The 27,407-nt window shown below is 41.5% G+C and overlaps 1 protein-coding gene across 1 annotated transcript in view; it reads right to left on the bottom strand.

The window, feature by feature from the left end:
• Positions 1-27,407, bottom strand: part of TFAP2D (transcription factor AP-2 delta) — a 48,320-nt gene that overhangs the window by 10,958 nt on the left and 9,955 nt on the right. Inside the window, exons 4-7 of the mRNA XM_018922426.3 lie at positions 20,431-20,596; positions 17,656-17,774; positions 10,047-10,188; positions 3,591-3,704 (exon numbers count right to left, since the gene is read on the bottom strand). Coding sequence (XP_018777971.2) covers positions 3,591-3,704; positions 10,047-10,188; positions 17,656-17,774; positions 20,431-20,596 — 541 coding nt within the window. The remainder of the gene's footprint in view (positions 1-3,590; positions 3,705-10,046; positions 10,189-17,655; positions 17,775-20,430; positions 20,597-27,407) is intronic.

Below are 27,407 nucleotides of genomic sequence, written 5' to 3'. Positions count from 1 at the left end.
GCTAGTCCAACCAGGCAGAAAAAAACCCAGAAATTCTGCAGATGAAGAGAAGCTCAGGTGGCCAATGCTTCTTCTCTGCACTACTTTATCTGCTAGTACCAAGATATTTGAAGCTATTTGAGGTTATCAAACCTCAACAGGTTAACAACTTCAACAGCCTACTGATAAGTGACGTTATCAGTGTAACTTCTCTGCGGTAAAATGTAAAATGCATTTTCTCACTTTTCAATACATTTCCTCTAAAATGTATTGAAAAATGAGAAAAGTTGAATGAAAAAAAAAACATAAAATGATCCTGGCTCTGGTAGTGGACAATATTTGCTACTATAAATGTAAGGGTCTGAGTTGTCTGTTCATGACTGAATAATATTGGAAAATCATTCCTCATGGATCATTGAGTTTTTAATTCGGGTCAGATGAACAGTTCAGACAGCAGCTGCACAAACAGGGTGTACCAGAGGTGTACAAGAGTCTCTGAATTTTTTTACATAAGGTTGGGCAAAATCTAGCAGTTCTCAGGCTCACTGGCAGCTCGTTTGAAGATTTTGCATTTTGTGCTTTGTGTGAAATTTGAGTTTGGAGTTTGAGCAAACCCAATATTTATGATCCCTTCATGGGGACTATCCTGTACTTCAGGTTGGACACATTTGCAGATCTTGATGAACTAAGACTCAGTGGATAAACTTCAGAGAGAAGTGTGAACTTGAAGATTTAAAACAGAGAAAATGGGGAAAAAACCTGCTTCTATCTGACCTGTGCCAGGCTGTGAACTCTGGTCTTAATAATTAACATAGAACAGGTAACATCATGAGAAAGTGGAGTACACAACTCTACACTGAACAGCTGTAGGGGAATTTATTCCTAAAGAAAACTCCCTTTCACCCCATTGTAGACTGGATCCAATCCCACTGTAAATATCTGATGTTATAGCTCTTCAGAAAGACTTTCAATATCCTAGAACTTACTTTAATAATAAGCATTTGTGTGATTCCTCTGATTTTTTTATGGTGATAAAAAAATATCTTCAGATTTCTTTCAGATTTCATCATATCATAGAATCATGGAGTGGTTTGGGATGGAAAGGACATTAAAGACTCTCTAGTTCCCACATGGCAGGGAGTTGAAAAAAGATGAGATTTAAGGTCCCTGACACCCAAACCATTCTATGATTCTGTGATATTTAATCTCGAGAAGACAAGTAGTGGTATTAGGAGTTGAGGTGATCTGACTGTGAAGACTGATGGATTTAGAGGATGGGAATAAGGATTTTTTTTGCCTACATTAGGTTTAGCCACAGTGTAAGTGTCTAGTGCATACTGATTGGCTAATCTCCCATTCTGGTGGAGATTTAGACCAGATTGTTCAGACAATGGAGTTTAGAGAGAAATTCTAGCTACACTGATGCAGACATCCATGCTAGACCTGTTTAACTGAGATTTCTCGAGCTATACAGGTGAGACTCCTGGACACTGTGGCAGAAGTTTACAGCTGGCTGCAGTGGAGGCTCCTACAGGCATCTGAACAGAGTCAGAAGTCCAGGACAGAAGTTGATCTGACCCCAGCATCTCTACACTGGCTGGAAAAGAAATATGGTCTCAGCTCCACCTCTGGGTGTGGCAGCCCTCATCATTCCCTGAGCACAATCAGAGAAGATTCTGACTTAAAGCCAGGGAAGACCCTGTGTAGGATCAAAGCCTGTGCTCCACCAGGTGCTCATCTTCAGTCCATCACCTAAGCTCTGCAGCAGACATGAAAGAGAGTGCTGACTGATCCAGAGCTGCCTGCAGAAGCTTTGCCCTCCAACTCCTGATGTGCATTGGAGAAGGAAGGATGGGAGCTGTACTAGTCGACAGTTTTGTAGCTGAAGCCTTCAGCATTTTATCCTGACTGCTCTTTCTACTCTAAACACAGGAATCCTTGGGGATTAGCCACCTCGCATCACATTTCCTCTGTGTACATGCAAAAGGGAATTATCTCTTTTCCACAAGTTTATGTAGCTGGTTAAAATCCCTCTATGAGCATTCTGCATAAATAAGGATGTTTCTCTTGATGTGTGCATGTAGTTGGGTGTTTTGGAGTGTGTATTATGGAAAATATACACACACCTGGGTGCTCTGTGTGTGCACATGCACAGCACTGCATGAGAAAGGAGTGGGGTGGTCCTGGTGTGTTCTTACACAGTGGGATGCACACAGATGTGTGTGAGAATAAACAGGAATCTCAGGAACATGTACATTTGTGGATGAGGAATTACCCTTGCCTCTTCACACCTCAGCAGGTGTACAGAAGAAGTGGGATGGTGGGTATTTTTGGAATTCCACTCAAAGTCTGAGAGACCAAACATTAGTTATCACAGCAGATATCAGAATGCTAGTAACTAACAGATGTTGGGACATTGGGACATGGAAGTTGTCTGTCCAACCAATGAAAGAAGGGTGACTCAGCTGGTTTTTGCTAAAGAATATACAGCACACTTATAAGCCTTTATAGTGCTATGAAACTTGCTTAATATTATGACTTGTAAATAACTCTCTGGGAGAGTTCTTCACCTGTTTTTTCATATATTAGCTAGTGGATGGAAAAAATTAACAATCAGTAGCCTCAGCAAGTCATGTATTCCCCTGTGTGGCCTGAGCAAAGACAGGAGCATCTCCAGGATATTTCATCCAACTTATCTTTGATAGATATCTTAGATGACCCCACTGTTTCAAAGTGGCTCTCTGGAAGATTCCCACATCACTCCTGACTGTATCTGACACACTGCCTAAAGCAAAAAGATGAAATTGCACAGCAACTCCTGAGCTAATAAATCTTTGTGACCCCAAAATATCTATACACTTTTATATATAATTAAGATAAAATTCTAATGAAGTTTGGACTTGGTGTGCATGTACCATGAGTCTTTTTCTTCAAAACAGCTTCTAAGACAGTTTAAACCAGCACATTAAGTATTGCTCAAGAATGGAGTCTAAATATATCATCAGTCTGGCTTTTTAGTGTTGGTCAGCTTTCATTCACCCAAATTTTTCTGGTGTGTTGTTTGGAAATTGGTGCAGTAAAATTGTTTTAGTAGGTAATGTACTTTAAGGCCAGCCTGCTTTGGAAACCAAAGAGTTAATAAAATGGTCCTGGTAAGACATTGTCAAATTATCTCAGAAGCTTGCAGGAACTTCTGGACCTATTTATTTAATTGGAGATGATGCAACCTTTTCTTCCTATTATTTCTATTTTGATTAATTTCTATTGGGTCAGAATTTGTTTCTATGCTTCTAGACCATCCACTTGTAAGCTGTGATTTGGCTCATGTTTAAAGCAAGACAGCTTTCTGGCCAGATGGGGAGAATTGACCAGTAGATGCAGAAAATATCTTATTCAAACTCAGACTGTGGTCCTAGAAGCAGGTTGGTTGCAGCAAACTTGAACTACATTGCTGGGCAAACCTGCATTTTTAATAGGCACAGCTAGCAGTGATTATGGATGTTAATTAATTATTTGCATGTCTTTTCGGTAAGGGAACAAATACCATTAAAACATCATATGCAGTCTAAATCAAAAGTATGGATTTTTGGTTTCCTTTTTCAAAATCATACCTGAAATGTGTTAAATGTCTCTGGATGTCGAGGTCTAATATTGGAGTCGGTCTGGAGGATCCGAGGGGTGATCTGTCTTGACTTAGAAGGTCTTGGAATTCTTTACATATTTGTCTAAAAGGAAAATGGAACTCCTTCAATTAAACAGGAAGCTGATTCTCATAAAGCTGATTCCCAAAACACTCCCACCTTGTCCTGAGTGATCTCATTCGTAACAGAATTGCTTGGCAGAATTGTTGTTACAGAAATTAAAGACAAATCCATTTCTGGCTTACCTGCCCCAGATTCTGAGAACTAACAACATGCAGAATCCCTTGAACAGAAATATTTTCCCTGTGGAACTATATTAATGTTAACATTTTAAAATGTGATTTTTCCCTGGAATAGGACCCACTTTGGCAGTGTTAAGCCTAGCTTAGCTCACCTGCATTGGCAGCAAGCCTTATAGTTAAAGGAAATGGTGAACTAGCATTAGAATATGCCTGAAATGTGTAAATTACTCTATTATTTAGTTTGTGTTAATACACCAATACTTGTACATGGGCTTGTGTTCATTGTGGGCACTGCTTTTTCTGCAAGTTGAAGTCCTGGATATTTTGGACATGCCTTTTTGACTCCCAACCCTTAGGACAAAGGGGTTGTGAAGGAAGGACCCCTTGTAGTGAGAATTCAGGGTCTGTCTGCTCTGGTCTCCCACCAACCTAGTAGCCCATCTTCTATGTAAAAGATGGATGGTCTCACTGTTTTCCCTCTCCCACTCAGTCTTCCCAGAGGCTTCTCAGGATGCCTCAGCACCTGGCAGTTAAATTTATTTCCTGGAATTCCTCTGTATAGGACCTAGCAATAGGAAACACACAACAATAAGGTGTTTTTGTTCTTGTGTTGTTGCCTTGTTGTTTGTAAATTAGCCTAGGAATATTCTACCAACAAACTTTTAAAAAAAGAAACCAAATCAGCTCCATTTAGCTCATGTCTTCAGAAGATCAACATCTGGACCATGAATGAACAGACATCACTTTCACTTGGTTTAGGATTCAGTTAATGGAAAAAAAGGAAAGGGGACCTGTCAAATCAGCAGGGAGTTCTCCATTGTCTGGAAATAAAGGCACTAATGGGGGATCAGGAGGACATGATCACCTCCAGAGGATCAGGACACCCACTTGGGGACCTGATCTTTGTTGGATTAACCTGGTACTGGTCACAGTGACTACACGTAGCCTGGAAACAGTGCCACCCAGTGAAGTGTGGAGTGACAAGGTCACCCTCACACCTGCAGACCATTTGTCACCATCTGGTAACATCCATACAATTATGTTCCTCTGGTCTTCTGAATCCTGGGGTTTCCTGAGAATAGATCCTATTATGGGCTGTCTCCAGGACTTGCTCAAAAGATATTTGAGAGAATTCCATGAGCCTTTCTAGCATTTTAGTAACTTGGACAAGTGCAATCTGATGACTCAGTGTGTGTGTGGCTGTTTACTTTGGTAGCATAGATGCAATCACTGTGCCTAGGGGCAGTTTCTAATACAAAAGAGCATCTTTGTTGGTCCATGACCCCTTTTAGGGGACTCATTGCACACCTGGTCCTAGGTAAAGTTTGGGTTGTTCATTATCACCTTGTAACTCCTGTCTTTTGGGACATAGGTAAAATGGAAAAAGTGGGTGAACTCAGCTTGTTGGTCTTTACAAGGCCCTTCACTGCTGAGTTATAAGCAAGAAAACTGTGCTAGGCTGGTTTTACCCTTCACTTTATGACAGTGATAAAAGCTGGGAACAGAGATCTTGGATAGCTCTCCCTTGACTAAGAGGAAATTCAGAAACCAATTTCCTGCTGTGCTTCTGGACCCCATCCAAGCCTGATTCTCTAAATGCTTGTCATCTGCATGGACCTAGACACCGACTGCTTGAAAAGACAGCATCACCCCAGCCTTTCAGGCAAAGAGAGGTATTCAGCAGAAATGTATGTAAATGCAGCATACAGTTTTAATGAATCAGGTCCTTAGAGGAAAAACAGTTCCTTTCAACAACTGAAAACAGTCAGTCATTTTGGCTTCTAAACAATCCACTATCCCCAGTCGGCCCTGTCAGCACTGCTCTTCTCTCCTTCCTCCAACCTCTACTTTCTACCTGTTGAAAAAGTTCATCTTAAAAGTTCTTTTATTTTAACAAAGGAAAGTGTCAGAACCAAGTGTGCAATTAAGTTCCCTTCTATCTTCACGTGTCAAAAGTCTTTACTGAATGTTGGCAGATTGAAGGAAGAGAAAAAAACTTTTTTGTTATACATGAAAACCCGCAAAAGGCAGTAACCTACTTTTTTTTCAAGGGGATTTCTAGGCAAAGTGGTATCTCAGAGCCTCCACTACCAGTAAAATATCACCTGGGGTAGTGACAGGGAGAGGGGTTGGCAGTTTTTTGCTGAGTTGGACTGTGATTTTGAAAAAGCAAAGGAAGATGGTTGTGCGGTCCTAGGGGGGCCACAGATTAATAAAAATAGTCGTGGTCACTCCTGCATAGGAGACATCTAATGATTTGTGATACATGGTCAGATGATCCATTATATGACCAGAAAAAGAGAAAAAATTCTGTACTGGGACAAAACAAGAGCCCATGATCCCTACCAGTGGCCCAAAGCCAATGCCTGGTATTGAGTACAAAAGTGGGGCAAATGTGACCCCATTAATCTGATTTATTCTGAGTGTGGCAGAGTTTCCAGGTATCCAAGGACCAGACATCAGAGAAGTGTCATGAGCCAGATGCTGATTAGTCTGTGCTGGCTGTAATCAATTCCACAATAAAATTATTATCCACAGTATTCTGGTTTGTTCTGTGTAAATGTGGGTGTATCTGTCCCTCTGATCGTATGGGAAGACCTTGTGCTGCGAAACACTGGGATCTTTCCTGTAGGATGTTGTGCCTCTTCAGCACCTGGAATAGTTGGCACAGCCTTCAGCAGTGTTGCAACTGTCCAAGCTGCAAACTGGTCAGGTTCTGTCTCCTGCTGTAAAACCCTCCAGGCTCTCCCATGCCTCTGCAAGGCAAATTGACCCATGTTTAAAGACCCTATAAAACCAGGTACCACTATTTTTTTTTCCATTTCTATGTGAATTCAATGTGCATTCTGAGGCCTTTTCTACATTTTTAGGGTTGAGAGGCCAATATAAAAGTTCTGGCCACAGTTCTTTGGCCAGAACTGTGACAATTCAGTCTTTTTTTGGAGCATTTTTGTCCATCCAGAAAACCATTCACTTGCCAAGACAATCATCTGCTCAGTCAAAGGAGGTGAGTGAAAGAAAGAGAATAGCAGAAGACTGGTTTGTCTCATTGATTGTGTTTTCTGACCCTTTCAGCTCTTTTCAGCCTGTTTCACTCCCATCCTGCCATTGCTGACACTTGTGTTCAGCAGTGAGCTCTGCCTACACACCAAATCATCTCTTCTTCCCATGACAATTATTAAGTAGAGCTCTCATTCTTCATTGTCTAGTCCATAAAACTGTTAGAACAGACCATGGCACCATCCCGTTGCATCAATTTGTACTTTCCCAGGCAGGTCCTGATTTGCAATTGGGAGAGACCATTTTCATGAGGTAGCTTTGGGAGGTGAAGCAGTTTAACAAAATGAATGTGATTTGTTTCATGATGGACAATGGTCCTGTTTTTGTTCTCTGTAATTCTATCAGCCTGCCTCAGACCAGGTAGGGCTGAGCAGGGTAATGAAAAGAGTCACTTGAGCTGTTGGCATCTGAAATATCATTTTTTAGTTTTCACTGGCCTGTGGGCCACAGTTCTGTGCATGGCAGCTGAAATGCCTCCACTCAGGGTGGGTGGATAGCTTGATTACAAGGTCTGGATGCCCTTGATGTCAAGGAGACTTGGGAGCACCTACTGGACACTGGAGCCTTCATCATTGTGGTCATTTATGGCTCTGTTTCATTACTCACATGTAGATTTGTAATACCCAAGTCATCCGTAGCCACTGGCAAATACAACAGAGTAACAAGAAGAGATCTGTGTGCTTCTGGAGCAGCTACTCATGGCCAAACTGGATAACCCAGTTCAACTCTAATGGCATTGAGTGCCTCTGTTTGGGCAGCTGAACTGAGCCAATAAATGTGGATGTCTAAATCCATAATAGAAACACACCTAGCTATGAAAAATCATGGAAATCATTTTACCCTTTCCACTTGTTTTTCCTCATCACCTGCATTCTGAGGATTGTGGAAATAACTTTGTTCTTTCCCCTTATTTTTCCTCAGGACCACTCATGTGAGCACTTCTGTGGGCTTCTGGCTCTGTCCCACAGTGGGCAGCAGCAACACACACAGGCAGCAGCACTCCAGCTCTTTCCACAGACACAGCTTGCCATGAGTGATCTTACCACCCTGGAATTTCTGTGTTGGTTTTGGCAGCAGCATAATAATGCCCTGCTTTTTTCTGGTGTCAGCACTCACAAACCCATGAGTCAGGGAAGTTGTGGAATTGCTGAAATTGCCAGCCTAGAGCTTCGGTATGGCTGGTGAGCAGTGGGAAGTCCTGGTGATTGTCTAGAGCTCTTTGCATCAGACATGTGGATGCACGGCTGGGAAATGCCATGCTGATACTGTGATGTCATGGACCTGTGCCTCCTGAACACCTGGGCAGGACTGGGAATCCCTCTTCTCCTTGCAGGCAGGAGAGGGCAGCAGTAACACACACATTGACCCATCTGTCCCTGTTACCAGCGCTGACTGCAGGAGGATGTGGCCTTTCTATTATTGACAGACCTCTCTGAGCAATTACCTGGTGCTTTTAATGATAGAATGGGGGGAAAAAGAATTTTGTTCCTAGCAAGTGCTGGATAACAGCCTACAAGCCTGAAGTTCATGGGGCTTAGAGGAGATACATGCCCATGGTTCCTCATCTCAGCAGTGAAGGAGGCTGAGAAAGTGGTTGTGGGGTGGTGAGAAAGGGTAATGAGGTTCTTATGTGTCCCTGAGTGGCACAGCCTTTGGGGACAGGACATAAAAGTGACCCCCCCAATTATTACAACCCATGGCTTTGTGATTTCTCACTAGAGCCAGGGAAAAATGAGGAAGATTTGCATAATTTTGGTTGAATTGTGTTCTGTAGATGGGACAAATCCTCAGCTGTTAATGGGCTACAAAGCAATGGAGAAACACAACTTGCAGAGAGGAATTTCTGCTGGCCAGCTGGTTTATTCTCATGCCTCTGAAACCCCTGGAGCCCTTAAATGTGGATAGAGGTAAGAATAAGATAATATTCACTTATATTATTCCTTTTCATGTACAGGGGAATTAGGAACATGGTATATGAGGTCTCTCATCACCTTCACAACCAGAAAATTCCTACTGATCCACATGGTGATGCTTTTATCACCCCAGGGAAGGACCACAGACTATATTCATGGGATTCACAAGCATGAGATGTTTGAGTGCATCTCTGGGTCAGTGCCAGGGCAAAGTGCTCTGGATACAAAGGGGACACCAAGGCCAGGAATCTTGCCAAAGCAGAAGGACATTGGGATACACAGGACAATCCTGTTGCTGCTCAGCCCTTTCCCCTAGTACAGGGAAATTCCTCCCTGTTGGATACATCACAGCCTGGAAGGGTTTTCAAACACTTCCAGCATGGAGGGGATGATTTGAGAGCTCGGATTTGTGGTCTCAGCTCCACTCCAGCCTCAAATGTGACACTGCAGTGAGCACAGCAAGACTGTGAACATGTTCAAGGTTACCTCACACAGTCAGACCACACACCTAGGGCAGGTCTGCCCTACTCCACTCAGACTATTTATTCCTGTTTCCCATGGCTCATGAAGGCTAATTCTTCCCTCATCAAGGCTAATTAACCTAGAAGAAATGTTATCCTAACATGATGTTTCTGCTCCAGGGAGACGAGTGGCTTGTTTAGAGTGAAGTCTGATGCCTCTTTGTGTCTTTAATGTCTTTAGCAAAGCTCCCCTGCTGTTGTACATTGTTCCAGTGCCTTTGACTTCAGGGGAGCTCTTGCAGTTTGCATCCAGATAGGATCTGTCCTTCTGCAAACCGGCTCTCCCTCAGCAGACTAATGATAATTATCCAACAGTAACCAGTACTTCAGCAAAGGCTCAGATCTCCTGCTCACACACAAACAGGAGACAAAGCCAGTTTCCATCCCACAGATCTTACCATGTAATAATATCCTTTGTTCTCATCTAAACCAAAGCATTTGGGAAGATGTATGTGCCCCCTTAACCACAAGCAATGAGAGCACAGCCGCTAAAACCCCACTGCAGTAAATCTGGTCCTTCTTTCAGCATCCCCAAGGAGGATCTCACTCACCCGCAGCCAGTGAGCACTGTTGTGATAGCAGCCACCACAATCCCAGCTCCATACTCCCACTCCTCCCTCCCCCAGCCCCCAGATCCAACATGGAGAAGTGACAGACCGATTTCTTTTTTCGCTTCCCCTCCCTCCTTACTTGGTCGCTAGGATCATCTTTTTCCTCGCTGTCTGCTCTTTCTGTTCCATGTGCTGTCTGGCAATGTGCTCTCCTACTGCCTTGGCAGGGAACTCTGTTTCACAGGTGTAGCCGAAATCTCTGGCCAAATGTAGTGCTTCCCCTGGGGTCAAACAAAATGGGTCAGTCATTTCTTAAGGTTATTATTACCATCATCATCATTATTGTATTGTTGTTATTATTGTTGCAGAATAATTACACAATTACACTCTTAAAAATAACCCCAAGCATTAGCAAGTCACTGCTATAGACAGTCATTCTCAAGTCAGTTACATGTTTCAGCCCAATTGGCCTGTTGATGTTTAATCATCAGCTGGTGCCAGGCAGAAGATAGGAAGGATATTCCTCTCATCAGATGGAAGGATGTCCCTCTCAGGAGAAAATTCTGGCCAAGATGCTTGGCCCTGTCTTGCCACCAGTGAGTATTGGGCAGCTGCCTAATTTTGCAAGCCCTGTTCATCATCAACATTCAAGGTATGGAAAAGAGCAGAAAGTAGGAATAAAAAACTTTGAACAACTGAGTCAGCCTTTGGTGCTTCACTGCCTGTGTCTAATGGAAGAAGAGCCCTCTACCCCAGGAAAAACCCATGGGGATAACACACATTCCAGTACATTTGCTTAGAGGTTAAGCCAACAGTACAAGTGCCCCACACCAGAGAAGAGCAGACCCCAAGGGAGAACTCAATAAATAATCTTGTTTCCAGAAGGATTGCAAACAAAACTGACCAGCCAAAACAATAAGGGAAGATGATGATGTGCAGTTGTACTGAGCACCTCTCCACCTCACAGCAAAGACTGAACACAAGAACACAACTCTGTGCTGACAGCCAAGTGCCTTTGGAAGGAAAGGACCTTCTTCACTAGCTTAGAGAATCCAGAATTCAATTTTAGGGTTTACTGAACACTCTGACCTGCACGCTGTGACTCTGACAACCTCGGTGTGGGATTTATCTGATCAAAAGCAGCTGCCTGGATTGTGAACAGCTGTGCCTAAGTTAGTCTTTGCCTGGTGGGAAATAGGCAATTCCAGATGACACTTGCTCTCATCTCATTGCAGAAAGAAGAAAGAGGTCAGCTACCAGAAGCGTATGTTCAAGCACATCTGCATGAGTGACTAACAGAGCTGTGCTCCAGAATAGTTTTGGAGTTCAGGGGTTGTGGGTTTTTCACTTCCCTTTTTTTTTTTTTCCAGAGTTGTGTGTTTGATTGCCATCAGGAGAAGTGGCATTGGACTCTGGCCCTTTGAAGTTCAAAAGGCTGAAGCTGTCAGGAGGGATACAGGACATGCAGCTCCTCGCTTTGAGAACATCTGCAGTGGAATTCATCAGATGGAATGTCAATATTGATGTCTGACTTAATACTTTCAAGTCAATGGAGACAAAGTAGCACTTGAAGCATGTATCTTCCTATACTAGAGTAGAGGGCAAAAGAGCAATTATGGAAAGTCTAGATTGGACTCAGGAAATCACCTGCTGCTCACAGCATCGCCTTAGATGAGGTTATTACAGGCTTTTCCAAGCCCAGTCTTGGATGTTTCCAGCTATGGAAATTCCACAGATGTTCTGAGCAACATAATAAAATGTTTAATTATTAATTTAACTTCATTTTGTTGTGAAATGAAATAATTAAACCCAGAAGTGCTGATTTCTCCCTATTTACTGTGATCTGACATGTGAAGGTGCAACTGCAATGAAGATGGGGAGATGAATCCCATCCTCAGCAAGGCTTGGTTAAGCCAAGGAAGAGGAGAAATTCCATGGAAACAGTGGTCCTGTGCCAGGGACAGGATGAGGAATACGAAACTGCATGCACTGACCTCTACTTGAACTCCATTCTCCCTCTTTTGAGATATTATTGTCTCCCCTTCTACCACTGGAGTTTTCATGGAAAAACACCTTTTGATTCCACCAGAAAATGCTTTACTGTGTGTTTATCTGCCCCAGTTTATCCAGGTACTGACAAAATCCTTGCACCACTCCCAGGAAATCTGTTTGCTAACACCAGCCAGCTACAGCCTCTGCAGCTGTAACCGATTTTACAGCAAAAATTGAAGATTATAGTCAAAATCATCTTTTTTTTTGATTTTTTAAACATGATTTTTCAGTATTCCTAAAAAGAATGAAGACATTAACAAGCAATCAGTATCTCTGAGCTGGAAGGAGGAACAGTTTTCACTTAGTTTGCAGCTTCTAGAAAAGTAAAATAATTTTCAGTGAGAGCAAAATGTAAGCTAACAGACAATCAGAATGAACAGGCATAGAGCTGACTGATTGCTTTGTATTTCAAACATCTATCCCAGGCTTCTCCATGGGTGAGAAAGGGTACAGATTTAAGACCTAGAGTAATTTCAAAATGTCTATTTCAGATATGCTTTTATTCTTCCTTAAATGAAGATTTGCAGTGTAAATCTATCTCAGAACAGCACCAGGTTTTTCTTTTCAGCTAAATTCTGTTAAAATACCTTAAAGATTCATCTTCATTCCAGCACAGAAAGAAAATAAAAGTCAAACCCTTTGAAGCTGTCATAAGGTGGAGTTGCAATTCTCCAGACAGTTTCACCATGGTCCCAGTCAGTCCCAGTAACAGTACAAGGAATGTAGACAGCAAAGACTTTAAGTATTTAGCCATTGGAAAAGTCTTGTTTTCTTCAAGGGAGCAGAGTTTTGTGTTGAAATGTTGGCATTCATTTAACTTGATCAACAACTGAGTGACTGAAATGTGAATGTTTTCACTTACTGTTAGAAAAAAGGGAATGTAAATGTGAATTCTCATTCAAATTTATATATACAAAGATGGTTTATATTATTTGTTAGAGCTGAGAAAATTATTCTAAACCAGTCTGATAATCTGAGAAAATTATTCAAAGTATAAACGTGTCTGGAGCTGGGATTGTGACTGTGATATAAAACCATTTGAGCAAAAAGAAACAAAATTACTTATCTTTCAATGGATATAGATGAGTAAAAATGTAGATAAAAATGTAATTACTGTTTTTAATGAAGTAATAATTAAAATAATTTAAATTACAATTTTTTTTTTGCTGGAAATGGAAAGCTCACATATACTGAAAAAACATGTTAGAGCTATGCATATGTATTCATATAAGCATGCATGTGCTGTAAGGAGCAGGCATCCTGAATTCTAACTACAAAGTCTAAATTAAAAAAAAAAATTTGGGCTTGAGAACACTCAGCAGAGCATAATTTCTTTTATCTCATTGTTAAGAAAAGATGTAATTTTAAACCAGGACCAAATGATTTGATATTTAGAAGTGTACCGTGATAAACTTTTTTTTTGTGAATAGATATCCCTTTGATTACTGTACAGTAGGATTAAGGCTGCTTGGTGGGGAAATGTTTACACAAAATGTCATAGAATATTTTCTTTCTTTTTCTACAGCATAATTCAGATAAACATTTACTTGGGGAGAAAATGTGTAAATGTTGGAAATGTGGATGAATTGACGTTTTTTATTTTACTTTAGATTTCCCATCTTCTGCCTAGTTGTTATTTACCTCACAGTAGGAATCACAATAAAGGTAGAAACCACTAAAACCCCTTAAATTATTGTTACTTGCATTGTTTCAATTTAAAGTCAACCTAAAATCTTAATCCTAAAAACCCAAAATCCAATTTCCCCCTGTGGAAATGTGGATGATCTGAGCTTTTTTGTTTTACCTTAGATTTCCCATCTTCTGCTTATTGTTATTTACCTCACGGTAGGAATCACAATAAAGGTAGAAACCCCTTAATCCCCTGACTTTTCTGGTTACTTGGCTCCTTTCAATCTAAATTCAACCTAAACCCCAATTTTCCCGAGTGTGACACCCGCAGCTCTTTCCTCCTGCCGAGATAAGGAGCAGATGTTGAGAATCTTGGCCTCTCCTCAAACCCAGCCCTGCAGCTCTTCCTCTCCTCTGCAGTTTGACCACTGACCAGAGCCTGGCACGATGGAGAGGTACAGGTCTGGAAAGCCTCGGTGGGGAGAGCAGCACCTCGGGAGGTTTCAGTGGGCAGGTGCAAGGAGCAGAGTGAGGGTCCCCCGGGGCCAGCAAGAGTGAGAGCTGCTCCGATGAGGAGTGAAGGCAGGAGCTGTGTCCCCAGGAGAGGGACACTCGGCATCTGAACCTCCCACTCTCCTCGGCTGAGCCTCCTCCGGATGCTCTACCCGGCAGAAATGTTACTCAGGGGGAGGAGGGACGGGCGGGAGGTGGAAGGAAAGTTTATTCTATTTGTAGGGTGAGAAGGGAGGAGGAACAAGTGGAAGGGTATTTAAACAAAGGCTGGTGGGGGAGAAGTGTGATAGTTGAGAGCACGATGAAAAAAGAAACCAGTGACCTGTTTTTCTCAAGAGTTTTGGTCCCCAAATGATGAATGCCATTAATCCTCTGTCTAGGAAATTTATTGTCCTAATCAGGTTTAACAGAAAAACAAATTCTAGAATTTTTTTATTAGTTTTTCTTTTCTTTTTTTTTTTTTTTTTTTTATCTGATGGTTTAAAATAATTCATGCCCTGCTTTAACCTGCATCTGCAATCACATTTATGCTTTGTTATGTGACCCATTCATACAGAAGGGGACACATCCCCTCTTTTCAAATCCTTCCTTGCTCCCACTGGAGAAGCTTTTGACTCTTTTGAGCCTGCAGTAAAGCTTAGCCTTGGAAATATTAGTATTTATCCAAAGAGCCTTTATTTTACAGCTAATATGTAGGAATTTTCCTTTTGGAGCTCGTAAGCAAAATGACCTTTCCCTCCATCTAGTCCAGGCACTAGAGGGCATCCCTCGCCTGCAGGTTACACAAAGATGTGTCCCCAAACTGCTCAGGAGAGCCCTGCAACACTGATTTCACCCTCCCTGTCTGCCTTTCCACTCCTCGTGCTGATTTATGTGCATGACAAAGAGGACAGAACTGATCTGTCAAACAATTCTTATTTTGGTCCCTACCAAAGACTCTAAGGATGTGACCTGATCAAGCCAGCAGTAAGCATCCTGCAGCAGAGCAGAACTCCAAAGAGAAAAACTTTGCAGAAAGCAGGAGGCCACAGAATAATTTTCATAAAATCTGGACCTTCATGTGACACATGGGACAGCCAAAGCATAGAAATAAGCTTCAGGTCCTCCTTGAGCTTAACAGACACCTCAAAATTAATGATTTTGGTATATTTTAGAGAAAGAGAAGTATGAGTCATGCCAGAGATTTTTGACTTGGTTTTGGTCAATAAACTCAATAATGCCACTAATTTTGCCTTATCTTGTATCACATAGATAATCAAGAGATTGAGCCTGCTTTTACCTTAAAGAGATATTAAAACCTCAATATATTGAAGACTGTGAGGACCTTTAGTAATAATAAATTTAGAACCATCTAAAGAAGTCAAGAGTAACACAATCCTGGGTTCTTATAAGAAGTACACAAAGTGTACCTGATGTTTTAGAGGTTTAGTAAAACAAACAAATTATTATTATTATTATTATTATTATTTCAATTTCTATATTGTTATCACAAAGAAAAAGCTCATGTTGCTTTCTCTCTGGATTCTCTAAACCACAGAATAAACCTGTGTCCTTCCATTTCTGCCTCCTCCTTCTTCAGCAGCAGGAACCATTGGAGGATGGTTTTCCTTGAAGAAATTGTGCTGTAAGTTAGTTACACCTGGAAGGAAGATCTGCATGTCTAAAGTGAGAGCAGCTTATACCACCAAGAATTCAAAGGGCACCTCCAAGTTTGACCCAGAATTGGTTACACAGACAGGGAATGAGCTTCACTTACTTTTCTGTGGGAATGTTAACACGGTGGTGCCATTCCCAAAAATTCCATAGGATAAAATTCACCAGTAGCATATCCAGGCAAAAAGGTCTCTGCCAAAGTGAGCTCAGGCACATCAGTATTTGTCTTTAGGACACACAGCAATGCAGTCCAAGAACAGAAGCAGCACCACAGGCTTGATAGCTGGTTTGCTGCTGGCTCTGAATAAAGGGCAGGGAGGTGGGCACAGCTCCATTCCTGGGAAGCAGGAATCTAACCCTGACCTACAGCAAAGGTTCTCAGCCATCAGCCCCAAGCCAGCAGCTGTCAGGTAGTTCCCTCTCAGTTTCTTCTGATAAATGAATAGCTGGTCGCACAGAATTCCAGAACCATGGAATGGTCTGGGAAGAAACCTTAAAAATAATCCAGCTCCACCCCCTGCCATGGGCAGGGACAGCTTCCACCATCCCAGGTTGCTCCAATCCCTGTCCAGCCTGTCCTTGGACAATTTCAGGGATCCAGGGGCAGTCACAGCTTCTCTGGCCAACATGTGCCAGGCTTCACCACCCTCATAGGCAAGAATTTCTGCCTAATTTCAGATTTCAGCTTAAAGCCATTGCTCTGTTTGCTAATAAAACCCAGCTGTGTTTTTTCTTTCCTGACCTGAGATGCCTGAAGGTGGGAACAGCCTTTGCTCCTCTAACTTGGTACCTTTTCTAAGACTGTAACTCCATGAGACCTTTGTCTTGCAAGCAGATGTGATATGAACCCACCTGTATTTCAGAGCAGCCCCATTGAACTTCCCTGTGCTCAGTGACCCCTGAAAATCTCAGTCCCTTGTCACAGATGCTGAAAACCTCCAGTGCTGAGGATTCAATGCTATTTCTGCCCTGAAGAGTCTCCATCCTTTGGGATAAGAAAAAACCCCCAAAGTCCTGAGCAAGTTCTTCTAATTGACCCTGCTTTGAGCAGGAGGATTAGCCTGGGAGATCACCAGAGGAGTCTTCCAGCCTCAATCCTTCTGTAATTCTCTGGTAATATGTGCTGAGACCTCAGCCTACTTGCCTAGATCTGTATGGCCCTTTCAGGCTCTGATTGTAGAAGGTATTGACCTTTAGGATGAGCTGAGTTCTCTCAGCATCAAGGAGGAGGGATCTGAAATTCCCAGAGCTGCAACTCACAGCCAGACAACAAACTGGGTACTTAGTGGATTCACCCAGAACAGAAGAGATGCAGGTAGAGTTTCTTCCCTTTGCCTGAGGGGTTTGAACCTGCATCTCCCAGCTGAAGGTTTGAAGAACCTGGCAGTATTTGGTGAATGATATTTAAACAACAAATAAAGGCCAAGGAAGTATCTCCTGAGCCTGTCTAGATAATATCTGAAAACAGATTTCATTCATTTATGTGTGTGGGGAAAAGGCTTGTCTAAATATTATGCTTTCTTATGGGAGACAAAAAAAAAATCATCACATTTTTGGACCAGCTCCAGGAAATTCATAAGTTTAAAAAAAAAAGGAGGATAAACAAACCTACTTACAGAGTTAGTATAAGACATTTATCTCTCTCACAAGAACACTCAGAACATCGATTTGTAAGCACAAATCGATGCTGAGGAAACTGCAGAACCAAGACACTTGCTGGGAGCCAAGATATCTCAGAGTAAACTTCCATTCTGCCACTCACTCTTTCTGTGGCTTTAGGCAAGTCAGGTCTCTTTATACAAAATACAGATTATGGAATTTAACCCTATGGCTGAAAAGGATGGCATGCCATGAAGCATTTTATTTATGGTTATATTATATTGCAATATCAGACACCCTACCTTCTACCAGAGAAGTCAGGAGTGTGACATTTGCTGCTTTTCTTCTTCCTGCAGGCAAATTTAGTCCAAGTCTGTCTAATTTTTCTCTCAAGCAGCGTCCTCCGTTCTTGGATTTTGCTCTGTCATGAGAGAACAGCCGGGAAGAGAGATATTTGTCATTATTCTGTACCTTTCCCCCAAGTTAATATAAGCCTAGAAACTGTACACACTTCATTGACAAATATGTGGGGTAATGCCTGCAGTATGGGAAATATTTCAGAGCTGTATTCCTAATTTCCTGCTTGCTCTAAGTGATTCTTTAGCATCCTGTCTTTGGCAGAGTTAGAGGTTTTAATGCCTGTCATGGGGGCATCAGATCTTCTGGCAGTTTCCACCTAGTAGAGCCCAGTGTCCTGATTTGGGCGTGGCACCTGGGGTTACAGTGACTAAATGTAAATATTGACAGTGCAAACATGATTTATCCAAGCCAGTCTCCAAAGACAAATTAGACAGAAACATGACCTTAGAATTAGATTAAACAGATATCCAGAATGAGTGAACTTTACTCATTTGTCTTGTCTGGCTATTAAAGGAAGTCAGATAGCTACTTAAACGTAGATGTCTATGTGGAAACCAGCTGTAACTCTCCCTCTTTAATTTAGGTAGAGACCTGGGTATTTAGAAATGTTGTCTACAAAGCCCAAAACTCACAAGTAAGAAGGCCAAGGCAATAGGGAATGCTGAAGCTAAAATCCCAGCCATCATTTGTTATCTGTGCCCCTATGTCAGACTACATCCCATTGTTCTCACAAAATGGGTCCTGGTGTGTCCCAGCTGCTTTTCTGTGGCACCTCAGTGTTTGAGGCATTTCAGACAAACCCACTTATGCAGCAGATGTGGGTTCAAATTCTTCCTCAGCCTGAGGGAATTTGAACCTGTATCTTTCAAATGGATGCAGCAGTCAGCTGACAGCAAATAACTAATGTTAAAATGCTTCAACAATGAATCAAACAGTGACTGGAACCCTGATATCTCCCATCTCAAATGAATGACCTGTCCTTTATTTAGATAAGTGTCTACACCTTTGCTTTTTGTACAAATACCTAATTAACCCCAAATGAGATTGAGGGGCCCACAGCTTAGAAAAATTAATCACTGAGTAGCAAAAAAAAATTAACTAAATATTTTGAGGTTCAAGTTCCTTCAGGCAGAGGAGAAAACCAAACAGAGTATCACCATTTGGATTTATGCTTTTATACATTAAAAAATAACACAACTTTGGCTACATTGTTTGTCAGAAATATCTTCTGAAAAGATTTTTTTTCTTTATTCAGAAGAACACTTATTCCCAAAGCAAGCTATTTGGGAAGATAGGTAACCAGTGACTGCTGACAGGATGCAGAAACAAGCCTTCAAGGTCTCAGGCAAACAATCAATGAGATTTTGTTTTCCTACATCTTTCCTGGTCAAACACAGAGTGCTTGAGCCTGTTCTCTAGCTGTGAAACCCTCAGTTACAAGCTGACCAACTCTCTTCCATTGCTCTCTCTGAATCATAAAACAGAATTAGCACATCCAAACTGCAGACAAGGAGTCCCTGACTTTTGCAAACTTGTGAACCATGCCCAGGGTTAATTTGGGAGAGAAGATATTTAATCTGGGTCAAAAACCTATGGGGATCATTCAAGCATTTTAACGGAGGAGAGAAGTGAGCCCCCACATTCAAGTCGATGCCCTTGAATCCATAATGGCTTGCACTGTATTGATGAAACCTGCAGCACAAGTATTCAAATGAAAATTAGCTAAAGGTTTCTCCAGGAGGAAACAAACAGAGGGAGAAATTTTGGTGAATGTAGATTTTGGATTCCAATGCCCATAGAGGCAGCTGAATGGGACTTATGCCTTGAAAACAATCTATGGTCTATAGTCATTATTCTCCAAGATGTGTCAAGACAGCTCTGGAGTGCCTGCATGTCTCAGGCTGGTTAAAATGACTTTCAGTACAAGCACGAGGATCAGTGTGGCCCTCAGTGCCAGCAGTGAAATAGCCCATGACTTTCCAGCTAGTTTTGATCAAAGGGTGTTCAAGCAGCTGATGCCATCTGAGCTGACGCCTCAGGGACACCGTGACTTAGATATGCCTGGCTGAATTACAGTTGCCTCCTGGTTTTCTTCTTGCAATGTGAGTCACAGCCTGCCCCTTTCCTTCTTTCTGCTCCTGTTCTCTGCAGGTGTCTGCTCTGGTCAGTGAAGGGTCAGAGGCAAAATTTTACCTAAGTATTCACTTCTCCCCTAATATCTCACAACAAGAAAAGTAAAACCAACTTGTTCTGTCTTTTTTTGTGCTCAAAAAAGCATGCAGAGAAAGGAAGAAAAAGGCATCCCTACATCTCAGTGTTTTATTTTTTTGTTGAGGAAGGGCTGTAACTATTGTAAAACGATTTGCTTTGAGATTGTTTCTCAGCAAGAATTTCGATTTGTAGGTCTGGTGAAATTTTTCACACTTAGAATTTCCTTTTTATTTTTTTTCTCAAAACAAATCAAAGCAGTATCTACCCACATCTGATGAGTAACTGAACAGAGGAGGTAAAAAAAAAATCAGTTTGATGAAAAATGTAAACTTGCTAATTTACTGAAAATTCCCCAGTGCTCCCTCCTGATCCATCCCCTTCTGTTCACCTCAAGTGTGACCACTATCCAAGTAGGGGAAAAGAATAAAGCCTATCTGTGGAAAATAAAAAAGAGTTACAGCAATTACAGCATTGTCTAGGAGTTGCTATCCTCACCTTCAACTTACCTTCTCAAAATGCCTCCAAGGAGGGAGGCGTTGAGGCATTCTGGTGGTGAAAGGCGCCTCTTCACCTCTGCAATGGTCACTTTGTACTTGGAAGTGGAGCTGAGCAGAGACAAGCGACCAGGAACGGAGCAGAACAGGTCAGTGGGGTTGACAACACAGGTGCCACCTTCAAAAAAAGGAAATATTAAAGTGAAGGAAACCTCCTCTTCTGTGTTTTGGCAAACTCAACCATGAAGAGCAATTCTGTGGTTCTCTTGTGGTTGGTTTTGCTGGGGTTTTTTTTTCTTCTATGTATGGTTTGGCTTTCTGTAATATTTTTTGAGAAAAATGAATGGGTTGTAATTTCAGTGTGGGAACAGTGAATTATTAGATCTCATAAGCTTTACAGTCAAAAAACCTTGTTATGGTTATTTGATATCATTTGATTTCATGCTCTGAAAAAATTACTGATTATCACTAAGGTCTCTCCAATCAAGTATGATTAAAAAAATAAGATTGACCCTCACTCACAATTAAAAAAAACACAGTTTGTGAAAGTATTACCATGTTGGTTCTAATGAGAAATGTTAAATTTAACTCCTGTAGCAGTATCTAGGATTACAAAGATGGAAGAACTCCATGGATGTGCAGTGATTTGCAGCAAGAGCTTTCCACACCTTTGAACTCCTAAATTCCTTCCAAAGTTAGGTCAAATCCTCAGCTGATATTAACGATTGAAATCTATTGAGCTACATCAGTTTATCTCAGGTTAGCTCTGCAATTGTTTATTTCTTGAGAGTGGCAATTACTTGGCCTGGGTCTAAAACTGCTGAATGATCACCAAATCTTTCATTCAAGACTGTGATCAATAACTCCTCGGGCAAAACTGAGCTTTTAACTCAAAGTTAGTATGAAAGAGAGGAAGAGAGAAAACTTTCTCTTCAACCAATCCAAGAGAGTAGAACAAACTCACAAGGGGAAAAAAAAAAGTCTTAAGGACTAACACATATTTTATGACCAAGCACAAAACACTTTTCTTTGACATCCCTTCTCCAACCTGATTACAACAAAAAAAAAATCTGTGAAAGAAATAAATTTACCACTGTATGCACTATTATTCCCTGGGGGAAAAATGCGAAAAAGAAGAATGAGCTGCATATGACAGTGATACAAAATATCATATAATTCAATGAACTACTAGAAGGAGTTCAGATAGTTTATGTGAGGGTGATGATGTGAAGACCTTCTTAGAGCAGAATTAATCTGTGCTCATCACTCAGGCTTAATGGAAGCATACTGTATCTTTTAAAATACCCTGATGTTTTCTTTTTACCTGTGAACACCTGAATCTTTTTTAACTACAAAAGCTCACTTTGTTGCACTTAAAAATTTTAGCTTCTAACCTAATATCTATAATGAGAATAGAATAGAATAGAATAGAATAGAATAGAATAGAATAGAATAGAATAGAATAGAATAGAATAGAATAGAATAGAATGACAATTAAAAGGTCCTTTCAGGTAAGATCCTACACCCTTTTCTTTATCAACTTACACATGCAGCCCCCTTAAAATTAAGGTGACTCTGTTCCACTTCTCACAGAGACAGACTGAAGGATGAACCTTCATTAAATGCAGACTATTGCTTGCTTACATAAGGCAAACAGAATTTCTTTCCAAATATTTCAGCTCTTGAAGGTATATTTAAACATTTGTGCTGACAGCAACACCAGAAAAGAACATCTCTTGGTATCAATCCCAGATGGGTGAGATCCTGACTCAGTTCAGCAGAGTATTTTATGACTTCTAATTATGTTCCAGGGCAGATATTAGTGTCCACTTCTTAGACAGGATATAGAGACAATTCATGCATCACCAAAATACAGGCACATCAAGGGCACTGATGCACATTTGTACACAGCTCAAAGCTACAATTAATGAGCTCATGCGCTCAAACACAGAAATCTGGCACCACATGCCTGAAATAATTTTGGGTCTGTGTTGTTTTGGTGTGTTTGGGTTTTCTTTGGTAGATTTTCTTTTTTTCTTTTTTTTTTCCAGAAACCTGTAAATATTTTCAAGCAACATTTTCCAACTTCTGGTCTGTCAGGTACATTTGTGAAGAGCGTTAACACTGAGTAGATCTGTTTGTTTGGCATCTGCCACACAATGCACATACACACGTGTATATATATATACGTGTCAAGAAAACAGTAGCACTGTCTACATATTTATTTACTTCAATGAGTCTCTAGATTTTATAACGAGTGAGACTGTACTGAAATCAGTGTCATATTAAAGTTCATCTCCTTGCCAGGTTAAGCCAGTATGTGCACCCTTTATGCCAGATAAATAATTGTTCCTTTAATCCAAAAACCTGTTACCCTGCAGCTGCTCCTACCCTAACCAGAATTTACTGGAACACTTCTTATTACTATTTAGTAGAAAGTTGCTTACAGTCTGAAATATTTTAAAATATCATGCCCAAGCAACATGATCTAAACCAAGGCAATTCCAGGTGAGCCAGGTATGGGTTAAAAGTAAAAGAACTCAGCAAGTCTAAGTCATTTGCTTTCCAGAAACATGGGGAACAAGTGGCAAATTACAAGAAGGTAAAATCAGTTGCATATAATTATTTCACTCTATTAATTATTCATTGACACAGCAACAGAGAGCGGTGTGGTGCTTCCTAGACGAAGATACGTCTTTGTTGCAAGCTGTGCCCATTTTTGAAGGCATGAATTTCCTACCACAAACACCATCTTGGAAAGGAGATGGATGAAGACCTGGCCTTTGCACCACTGGTAAACAGAAAAAGGCATAGAGGGCTGCTGGAAGAGAGGAGAAAGGAGAAGTGCAGCCACACAAGAAGACGAAGGATTAGGTTTCTTGTCAAAGACAAGCTTCAGAGTATTCCTTGCTTTCTTCCTTCTGATCGTGTGTTAGAGTGATTTTGCAAAGCTGCTTAACATGAAGACCACAAGATATGTTTTAAGGTGAACTAGACTGCAGTGGCAACAACCAGCTTTAGTTCCTGTCAACACAATGCCACTGTGGGTGCTGCTGCAAAAGTCAATCCTCGCTTAATTGTTGAGCCAATCTTGTCATAACAGAGTACTTGAGAGGTGGGATGCTAAGATACCAGCAGAAGAAGCAGAAATGATGCCTCAAAAACAGAGTGGAAATAATGCCTTTCGTGAGTCTAGTGATTCAGCCTGGAGATCCCTATTACTCTCAGCAGTTTTTGCTGGCTTTGGAAATCTTTACAGACTGGCTTCTGGTGCCTGGACACATAAGACCCCCTCAGCTCATCAAATTAAGAGCCCCACATGCAGGAACAACAAAGAAATTTGCCCACAAATTTCTTTTTGCCACACAAAAGTGTGCCTGAAGAAGGGAAAACTGTGGCCCTTGCACCCTGGCTTGTTATCCATGGCATTCATTCTATGGCAAGCCAGAAAATAGGAAAGGAGAGCAGGCAGACAGTGAGATAACTGTTGGGATCATCCAGCTGATTGCCTCAGCAATTTTGTGCTCTGAGTACCACATGAAATGGGCCTGTGAGTGTTAAGAAGACTTTTTAGGACAACTGTTTATTCCCATAGGGAAGTGAGGACAGGGTCTAATCTGATCTTCATCAGTTGCCATAAGGTACTACTTTGGAGATGACTGTAAATGGTGATGGTTGTGCTCTTACAGCCAGAGGTCTGCTGGAAACAGAGGCAGGACAAGATTTAGGCAAAGAGAGAATTATAATTTATATTGCAACTGATAGATTAGAGGGAATAAAGAAAGGAGGGAAGATTTCAGGCCCTGAATCCCTTATTTAAGGCTTCTCTCTCATCCAAATCTATTCCATTACTTCTTTAATCATGACAGAGTTTTAGTCTCTGATCTGCCATCTTCATGTTGATTTCAATAAATAAAATTTGTTTTTGCAATAAACAAGATAATAATGGGTGGGAAAGAGAGATGCTTTGTGCATCCGACCTGTCTGTCATCTAAGTGACAGACCAAGGGAACAAAACTGCTGTGCACTGACCCCCCAATTCACCTCAAGAGGCTGTATATAACCTGATGCAGTTAAAGATGTTCCTGCTCATTGCAAAGGGTTGGACTAGATGACCTCTAATAGTCTCTTCCAACACAAAATATTCTGTTATTATAATCTATGATTATTTTCAAGTGTCCTGAGAGAGGGGCATGATGAAAGACTAAGTTTGTTTTTATTAGTTTACTTTGGGGCCCCATCCTTTTCCTTCTTACTGACTGGTTCATGCTCCACACAGGGTCCTCCTCCATGAGAACTGTGCTTTTGCTTTGATTCCCAAGCCTAGAACAAACAAAAGTTAAGCTATGTGGTACTGAAAAAGGCAGTCAGAGCAAACATGGGGAGAGCATTTTCCCTCTCTTCCTCCTGTCTCCACATCAAATAACACACGTGGGTACAAAATGCCAGCACAAGTGATGATGGGTTGTGCAGATGACAGCAGGGAGAACAGAGCCATGCTCTAACCCACCCATCTTGTCAGCACAATGAAAATCCCAATAAGACACGTGGTGAGGGAGCTGGCTCTGTTTTGGTTGCAGGTTCCCTTTGTACAGATGAAGAGAACAATAGGGTGGCTGGAGTGTGGTGGTTTATTCTGATTCAGGTACTCAGGCACCTGATGAAATGTGAGGCTCCCTAACACCATCCGAGTAAAATATTTGTGCATCCTTTCTTTAATGAAACTGACATTCTGGAATATTTTTTTATACTTTTCATAAGCAATATTTTTGTTTTTTCAGGAATGACAGAGACAAATATCTATCATTGTCCCTGGATGGTTTTTACACTTTAAATACAATTAAAAAAATATGTATGTCTATAATTTCGTGCATCCTTACACTCTGCAAGGCCATCTTTTATTTGTTAATTGCAGCAGCCACAATATGATGAGTGTTTGATATTCATTCAATGCAACATAATCCCTTTCTCCAAGACATTCACCTGTAAATGTCATACACCTATGTGAAGAAACATCATAATACATTGGTGACAACACTGCAGAGGTGCTGTTTATTTTGTTTTTCAGGATATAGACATTTGTGTACTTGTGTACATTATTAAGTATAAGCACACTTGAATGTCAACAGATTGATCTTATATAAAATATTAATAGCATGCTATGCTTTTTATTAGTCTATTATTTATATCTGCAGGTGCTGTTTGTGGGATCCTCCAGTTTATAATTTATTTTCTGCCCTGTGCTGAAATTCTGGCAAGTTTAGAGTACCTTACAAAATAAAGACATTAGAATCTGCCTCTCCTTAGCTTTTTTCCCTTATCATGTAGCAAATGTAAGCAAGCAGTTATCAGTACAGATTTTGTCAGTACTCTTTAATCCCATTTTCAGTTCCAAAAGGTCTATAAGCAATTTAAAATGTTCTCCAAATTATCCTCACATGACCCAGTCATTAACATCAGTAGCTAAATATTCAAAACTCCAAAACTAATCTACATTTCTCAGGAAAAATAGAAAGAACTACAATTTCTTTTTTTATTGGGTTTCTTTCCCCAGTTATTCTTTTAGTTTCATTTAAGTTAACAAACTTTGCATCATGTTGGTAGCCAGACAAAGCCAGCTCATGCCACGAACACAAACAAGTCCGAGATGCCCCTCACCACAACATTCATGCCAAGAAAACAAAGACATGCTTGCATGAACAGAACATGAAGAATTTTTAAATATAAATCAAAAGATTCTGTAAGATTGAAGGTATCAGCAGAAGTTTATAAGACCAGCCTCTCACCTACACCATGTTTTTAAGGATATTAAGAGCTGTAAGAGTTTTAAGTGTGAGCAAGGTTTAAAAAATAGCTTGGGAGAAGCAAGGTGGAAAACAGAATAATATGAATAAGTGGGTTTGTTACAGGAAACCAGCTTTAAAGATTATATGAACATGTAAAAATATCTCCTGCCCCCAGGACCAGCCCTCCATTATCGAGGTGTATCAGCACTGACACAGAACTTATGCAACTCTCGGGTTGAAGGGCAAGATCCAAACCATACCCAAAATAAAAAGATATTTGCTTGATTCCTCTTTCCCGTACACAAGGGAAATGTATCTTCCCAATGCCTCTCCAGGTCGTCCCTGTGCCACTGCCTTGGGAAAGCCGCTGAGTGCAGCTGGAGAGTGCCCGTGCACCTGCGCTGGTTCCTGCAGGACAAAGGCTTGGGGAGGGTGTGTGATGTGTGGGCTGTGTGTGTGAAGGTGTGGTAAAGGTTTGGGGCTCTGCCCAAGGTGCCCCATGAATGGGGCAGAGCCACTTGAAAGGTGAATCTGTCCCAGGAGCCGCTGGCTGGCTCTGTGTGTGTCCTGTACGCGTTGTGTGTTTGTCGTGTGCCCGCTTGTCGTGTGCTCTTGCACACTTCCCCCCCCCCCGTGTGTGTGTGTCTGAGCTCGCTGGACTCCAGGGGCAGCTCAGCGTGGTGCTCATCCCGGGTGTGCCTGGCTCCGAAATTTCCTCTGAGGCACGCAAAGCTGGGACTGTGCAGATCGCGAGACCCCGCAGCTCGAAATGGACCCAAGTGAGATAGAAAAGAGAATACACAACTTCTACCCCAGCAGGAAGGGGAGGGGGGGGGCAGCACAGAGTCCCAAAGCCAAGGAGAACGCAGCCCAGGGACTCTGCATGACCCTGCTGTCCACAGCCAGAAAATACACTTTTTGTAGATCAGCAGGGAAAACAAACAAACCACCAAAAAGATCTTCAATTGTCAAAAAACAACCAATCTTCAAATAGACAAACAAAACCTCACCGAAAGATCAAACCAAAATAAATCAAAGCATCAAGCAAGCAAACAAACAAACAAACAAAAAAAGCTCTCAAAACGCAGCCTGATCTCCTCGCCAAATTTCTGCCCAAGGTCTGGCCGCGGCCAGGAGCGGAGGGTGCTGCCGGCTCCGCTCCCTCCCGGCCCGGCCGAGCGCTCGGAGTCCGGGCAGAGCCCG

This window comes from Serinus canaria, chromosome 3 (genome assembly GCF_022539315.1).
Source record: "Serinus canaria isolate serCan28SL12 chromosome 3, serCan2020, whole genome shotgun sequence".
Taxonomy (NCBI): domain Eukaryota; kingdom Metazoa; phylum Chordata; class Aves; order Passeriformes; family Fringillidae; genus Serinus; species Serinus canaria.
This window is presented reverse-complemented; position numbering and strand designations above follow the sequence as displayed.